Genomic DNA, 7,415 nt, shown 5'->3' with positions numbered 1-7,415 from the left:
GTCAGAATGAAAGATGTTGTTTACACATGGGATACTATGCAATCTCAAAATATTCGCACAGAAACTCAAAGCCTTTTTTTTTCTGATTCTAATGGTCATCCAATAAATGTGAGTAACAGATCACATTCAATAAACATAACAATAAAAAATAAACCTGAAACAATGAATGGGGAAAATGTATCTTTATCTATGCCTAATGAAGCATACCAAGTTTCACTTTCAATAGGGTCAGGCTGTAAGCTGCTTTTAAAGTTTAATTTTGAAAATGATAAAAATAATTTAACAAATCTTATTGTTTACATCCAATATGGAAAAGTTGCAACAAAACTTGATTATGACATTATGCTTAATATATCTGTCAAACAAGGTGTTGTCATGACAAAAAATTACAACTTAACGGAGACAGCCATATTTAATTTAAACATTAACACAAATAAATACTCAACTAGAGTTTTACAAAGAAATCAAGATGTTTTGCTTCTTGCTGATGGTGCAATTATGTTATGGAATTTTGACAATTCAACATACTCATTGTTAAACAAAAGTGAACTTCATTTAATGTTTTTGTATTCTGGCCCAATGCCAGCTAAAATGTTAGTTCAGAATCCATATAATTTTGATAAGACAGAGTATTTTGGGAAATTTGTTTATGAAATGAAATCATTTTGTGCTGAATGTAATTACTGGAATGAAGATGCAAACAGATGGATGTCAGATGGATGTCAGGCATGTTAAATTTTTTTTGTAAAAAACAATATTTCAACTTTTATCTTTTGCTTTTTTCAAATGTGTTTGAATCAATTTAAGTTAAATTAAAGTTGGGATTTAAAGTTTTTTTTTATTTGTTTTTTTTTTATTTGAAAAGTTTCATCTTCTTTAAGTAACATGTTTTATTTCAGAAACCTATTTTCTTATTTGTGTTGCTTGTTTAAATTATTTTTTCTTAAATTTTTTTCTTATGAGCTAAAATATATTAATAACTATTATAGCTTGATGTTCATCAAACAAGTTTTTTGATGACCAAATGTAAATGCAATCATTTGACAACTTTTGGTGGATTTTTTGTTGCTCCCAACCGTCTACCTGCATTTTCTATATCAAAAATAAAGAAAGGATATGTATTACTTGTAACAGTTGTAACAGTAATTTCATTATGGTTGCTTGGACTGTTAATTACAAGGAGATTAGATAGACAAGATATTTCAAAGGTAAATTTTCATTTTTTAATTGTTTCCAATGATTTATAAGTATATACATACATAAAAAATATTAAAACTCATAATAACAAGTATTACTAGCAGCAATACCTAATTACTAAACTACATAATTATTAATAATTAATAATAACATAGCATTACCTGCAGTAAGTAACCTAAAGTAACCTGTAGTATGAGTTATTAGTAAATAAATCATTAAAAACAATATAATTTAATATATTATCTAAAGAATTTATTAAGGTACAAGATTATCTACATAGAACCTATTTATTTTAGTAAGCATTAGAGAAGGTAAACCAAGTATAGCCTGTTAATACCTGAAAAAAAGAAAGAAAAAAAAATCATTATCTTAAATTACAAAAGCATTAGTTTGCATTATATTTTTGATAAACTTTTAGAAAATAAAGAAAAAAAAATTTGAAAGCAATAACAGCCTAGCACAACACACTGCAAATAATTTTTACTTATTTGAGCAGGTAGTAAAAATATTGAGTAGATTAAACCCAGCAAGCACAGAACATCCTGACCTGTGACATAAGGTTGCAGTGAAACTTTAGTGAAAATATAAATAGTAAATTATTGATATAAAATAGCAACAAAAAGTTGCCTTTTGATATGTGTTCAAATAACGTGAATGTCTTCAGCTTGCTCAAGGGAGTCAAAGTTACTGAAAAATAGATATTTTTCTTGAAAACAGCCTTATTTAGTCATACCTTTTTAAAATAAAAAAAGTCATGTTTTTCTTTATTAATACCCTAAGCCCAATTACTTATAGTATTGTTTCACCCAGTGCTGTATTAAGGGGGCTATTTGAAGGGGGGGGGGTATTCCACTAACTAAATTAGCTTTGCTAAATGTTTATCGACTTTAAAAACATATTAAATTTTTTAAATCTTTGAAATGGTTAAAAAAAAGCAAATTTATCTAATCCTTTAGACAGTTTAAAACATACAATATTTAATGCTTTATTGTATTTATTGGATAGTTATTTCTGTCTTTGCTTTTAATAAATGATTATAATCAGCGAGTTCCAGTAATGAAACTATCTAATAATCATTTTTAATGATAGACATCAACTGCAAGGTAAACCAAGCTGTCTATTAAACCATAGTATATTATATTTAAAAAAAGAATATCCAGAGTTTTCAGAAAATTATAAAAGGCCAAATAACATATTCTACCTTTAAATTAATAAAGCTGCTTAGCACTAAGTGCTGCAAAGTAACGCCACAACTTAGCAATATATTTTTTTTGTTTAAATATTTTAACTTCAAGAACAATTGTAATTAATAAATTACATAATAAAGTAGTAGGCAACTTGTAGAACATTTCTTATACATGGTCATAATCAATTATAGTAGCAAAAATTGCGTTGAAGCTTACTATTAACAGAGTATTCCAATAATGCTTCCCTTAATTAATAAACTTTTATTAAAAAGACAGACAGTATTTCTAAAGCATTGTGTTGAAAAAAGTTAATGACAGATTTACTAAATTAAAGATAGATTTACTAAATTAAAACCATGTTTCAACACTAGGCAAACTAATACAGAAATGGCAAAGACAACTAAATAAAAAAAGAGAATATAATTATATTTGAGTTTATAAAAAATATAAAATCTTTAAATTTAAGATAATAATACGCAGTTATTACAAAAATTGAATTACATTCAGTTTGTGAAAATAATGAAATAACTAATATTAAAACTATATTATATATCACAAATCTGATAATAATAATATAATAATAGTCATAAAAATCCCAAATAAGTTCTTAACATAAATTTAAAGTTATTGGTTGTGATATTTGTAGAATATCTGAAAATATTTTGATATTTCATCTATTAGGCTGGCACAGATATATTTATTATACATTGTTTCCAGTTTAGGATGTTAAATGCTGGATCTTCTTGATTCATATGTTTGCTTGTGTCTCTGTTTTTATGACTCAGCTACTCATTCTATTATCTCCTAATGAGGGTACAGCTCTTAAACTCAGTTTTATGATTCTGAGGTTGGCTAGTAGTTAGGTTTCCTGAACTCTGTTGTAGCTCTCTGAGAGGCTGATTCTATCAACAGCTGTGAAATATCAGAGTACTAACAGTGCCATGTTGTGCATTGATAATTTCCCTGCTTGTACTTTTGGTGTGCATTGTCAAGGCCATATTTGGTGTCCTTTGTTATGGTTTAGGGTTTATTAACAGTAATGAGACAATTGCTTGGGCTATTAAACAGTGAACTGAGTATCTATGCTTTGAGTCAAGTTCTTAAACAAATTTAAAAATGACTTAAGTACCAAAAACTCTAAAACACAAAAAGCCATCATCATTTCCAAGTTCTCTTAACTTATCATTAACTAATATTTGTGGTCTTCGAGGTAACTTTTCTTCTGTTAAGTCTTATCTCTTGCGAAATTCACAAGACCTACTTGCTTTTTGTGAGACTAATTTGAGTTCGGTTGTCTTATCTTGTGATTTTAGTGTTGATGGTTATCTTCCTTTAGTTTGTAAAGACTGCAATAGTCACATGCTTGGCCTAGGCATTGACATTCAAAAGAACTCACCCTTGATTTCATATAGCACCACTTCACTCTATTACTTTTCTCTTTGTTCTATATTGCTCTCTTTCATCTCAAGACTGCACTCTTTTTGATGTTATTTCTGATCAAGTTAACCAAGCCTTTTCTCTTTATCCATCAACCAATATTGTTGTTGTTGGTGCTTTTACCTTTCTCAATTTCTAACTTAAATAGTCAACTTTCTAACTCGCTTTCCTGACAACCCAAATCATTTACCTTTTCTACTCGACTTATGTCTTGTTTCTGATCCTAGTGCTCAGTTTCTCCACATATACCCTTAATTGCTTCTAATCACAGTTTGAACTTTCTGAAACTATTATCTCATTCTTCTTCGTCATCAGAATTCCCCTATCATTGAACCTCTTACAACAACAGCTTGTGGTCTGGACAATATACCTGTTATAGTCTTGAAGAAGTGTATTCTAGAGTTGTCATCTATACTTTCAAAACTAATTAGCAATTGCTTAACAAATTCTTGTTTTCCAGCATTCTGTAAAGCAGAATCTGTTATCCCTATTTTCATAAATTAGAGAGAAATCTGACTTGTCTAACTACCGTCCCATTAGTCTTTTTCCTATCATAGGTGAGGTTTTTGAATCTTTAATTAACAAATATTTAATCTCTCATATGGAATCTAATAACTTACTTTCATCAACATAAATTTCGATCTTCTACTTTTACAGCTGATTTGCTAACAGTAAAAACTGAAAGGTTTTATTGTGCATTAGATAGAGGTGGAGTGGTTAAGGCTATTGCTCTTGACATTTCTAAAGCTTTTGATAAAGTTTTTGGCATGCTGTTTTTCCCCATAAGCTTTCTTCTGATTTGTCAGGTAACATCTTTAAGATTATTTAATCCTTTCTAAAAAAAAAAAAAAAAATAAAAGTTGTTCTTGATGGACAGCACTCTTCTTCATATCCTGTAACTTCAGGGGTTCTTTAAAGTTCTATTCTTGGCCCTATACTCTTTTTAATTTACATTAACGATCTTCCAGATGTTCTCAAATCTAAGGTTTGAGAACATCATCTTCTAGGATTAACTCTTACTTTGAATCTTTCTTGGAAACCATATATAAAATTAGAATCTGCTAGGGTTGCATCTATTTATCCTGCTTGACACTCTCTTACTTTGGATTCTATTCGTTATCTCTATAAATCTCAAATCTGTCCTTGTATGGAATACTGTTGCCATATCTGTGGCAGATGAATAATTAACAAAAATTTAGACCACCTGGCAAAAAATGCTGCTAAATAACACCTCAACTTTGTAATACTCAACTGGCGAGAATAACAGTTTTTTTTACACGCTGCAACGTAATACCACTTTTAAATCATAGATAAACAAAAGCACATTATAGCAACTAAAAGTATTTGTTATTATTCACATATAGCATACTTATCAAAAACAATAAATTAAGAACATTTCAAAATACATTTGTTTATTATTTTTTAAATAACAATGTTGTTATCAACTTTAAAAAACAAACTATTGAGCAATCTTGTTCTGAAACTTGGTCTTTATTTAATGCCAAACTGGTTGGAAACTGATGAAAATTCAGAACAAAAAAAATGATCTTTTTAAATACATATTGTGTAACTGTAAATGTAAAATTTAATTATTTTTAAATGCCTGATGTCAATGAGTTTATGAGTTATGATGTACTGAATGTACATTTTTTTATTCAGGGTGTGTGTGGTGTGGAAAACAATGTTTAGTTTGCAGTAACTCAATGTTTCCAGCAGTATTTTTTTATATATTAGTTTTAAATTTTTATAAATTATATTAACCTTATTTTCAGATTGGTGTTTGTCCACTTGCTGATAATCGGGATGAAGATACTTATTTGTATCAAATCATTGTAAATACTGGTACTCGAAGAAATGCTGGTACTAAATCAAACATCTTTTTTAATGTTGCTGGTAAGATGACTTTTTTGATTCTTGATATTCAATCACATAGTTACACAAAAATCAGTAATAACAATTTTATACATGTCATATAATAGTTCTGAGAATGGAATTAATGATTTCCTGTTACTTTTTTTTTTTTTTTTATAGTATTTTTTTAATTTTGATTTATTTACAGTTTTCTCATATACTCATGTTCCGAATAATAACAAAATGTAACCATTGGTTGCTAAACTTTAACTTCAAAGTGTAATCAACTTTTGAAATTATAATACACATCAGCATACCCTTTTAGCAATAGTATATAGGTCATATATCAAACCCATACAGGTTATATTATGGGCACTAGGTAGGAAGTCTACTTGAGACCCAAAAATTGTGTCTGCAGTTTTTTAATGGTTCCCATGTCTGCTAGTTCGTATGGTTATCTAATATTAAACTTAACTAAGTCCTATGCTGCTATTTTTTTGTTCTTTTTAAAGTTTTTGATGATTAATTCATATTGGACCCAATTACCTCCTGTTTTCTTTTATTTACTTTAAACAATATTTTTTTTTTGTTTATATTAATACAGTGATATCCGGTTCCAACACACAAATAATAAAAAAGAAAAAAGCATATGCTTTTTTTGTTGTTGTTATTACCCTCTCTGATGTATTGCTATTACAAAATTCATATTCCTTTATATTTTGACGAAAATAAAATTTCATCAGAACTCAAAAGTTTGAGATATTCTTAAACCTTTTTACTGTTATAATGAACAATACATCTCATAAGTTGTTGTAAATATCTAAATGTGTAACATCTCTTTTGTGTTTCTCCTAGTGACTTTTGAAGATTAAATGTAGAGCTTCTGTTGCTTGTTCGAAAAGAGACCAATTCCTGTATTTTTGATTTTGATGAACAAGTGGTACATGGTGAAAAAGAGCATGCACTTTTGGTGTAAAGAAAACAAAGAGTTTAGTGAAGCTGTCTCTGAATTTCATAATTTTTAATTCAAAGTCTTAATCTAGCTGGATGCCGAAGCATGCAGTAACCACATGGCCTGATTGAAGTTTGCTGATTCAGCAAGCTGCTGTAACTTGCCCAAACCTTTCAATAGCTTCATACAATCATTGTCATTGAAATGATCACCATGGTAGGGCTGAGGTGGAATAGGCAGTGCTGATGGCCATTCCTTTGTACCAGGCCAAAAATCAACCAAATTTTTTACTAGCTGGTTCACAACACTTAGCAACAAATGTAGCTCTATTGGTAGAATAGCTTCTCATTTAAGCTTTTGGACTGGAAACTCCAACAGTGATAGGTGTAACACGTTTTGAAAGACTTTTGATTTTCTAAAATTGCTATGTGAGCTAACTAATTCTTTTTGCTTGCTTTATATACCACTAAAAGTTCCGAGGCTTCCACAGTTAAGGTGATTTGTTAACTCAATGTCATTCCAACAGCATGTGTGATTGCTGCTATGAGATTGTTTACCACACATTACATTGGTAAGCTTCATATCACATGAGACAATGAGGAAATTTTTAGCACATTTTGATAAGATCAAAAATGGACTTGACTTTGCTATAGGTCTCTGGTGTGTCTTGAGAAGTTGCGACCAGCATTTGTTGCTTGTCACTTAGTTTTTGATAATGTTGGTGCTATCAATCTGACAGTTTTCTGAAATGGACTTTGAGGCTTTTCTTCATTTTGAACCATAATGAGGGT

At 29.3% G+C, this 7,415-nt stretch overlaps 1 protein-coding gene across 1 annotated transcript in view; it reads left to right on the top strand.

Moving 5' to 3' along the window:
* Positions 1 to 7,415, top strand: part of LOC136080706 (uncharacterized) — a 172,441-nt gene that overhangs the window by 136,649 nt on the left and 28,377 nt on the right. The window contains exons 15-17 of the mRNA XM_065797696.1: positions 1 to 726; positions 990 to 1,208; positions 5,594 to 5,714. The exon at positions 1 to 726 is cut by the window's left edge and continues 3 nt beyond it. Of these exons, the coding sequence (XP_065653768.1) occupies positions 1 to 726; positions 990 to 1,208; positions 5,594 to 5,714 (1,066 nt within the window). The remainder of the gene's footprint in view (positions 727 to 989; positions 1,209 to 5,593; positions 5,715 to 7,415) is intronic.

The sequence above is a fragment of the Hydra vulgaris genome, chromosome 05 (assembly GCF_038396675.1).
Source record: "Hydra vulgaris chromosome 05, alternate assembly HydraT2T_AEP".
In the NCBI taxonomy this organism is placed as follows: Eukaryota; Metazoa; Cnidaria; class Hydrozoa; order Anthoathecata; family Hydridae; genus Hydra; species Hydra vulgaris.
Note: the sequence above shows the minus strand (reverse complement) of the source record. Positions and strands in the feature narration are given on the sequence as shown.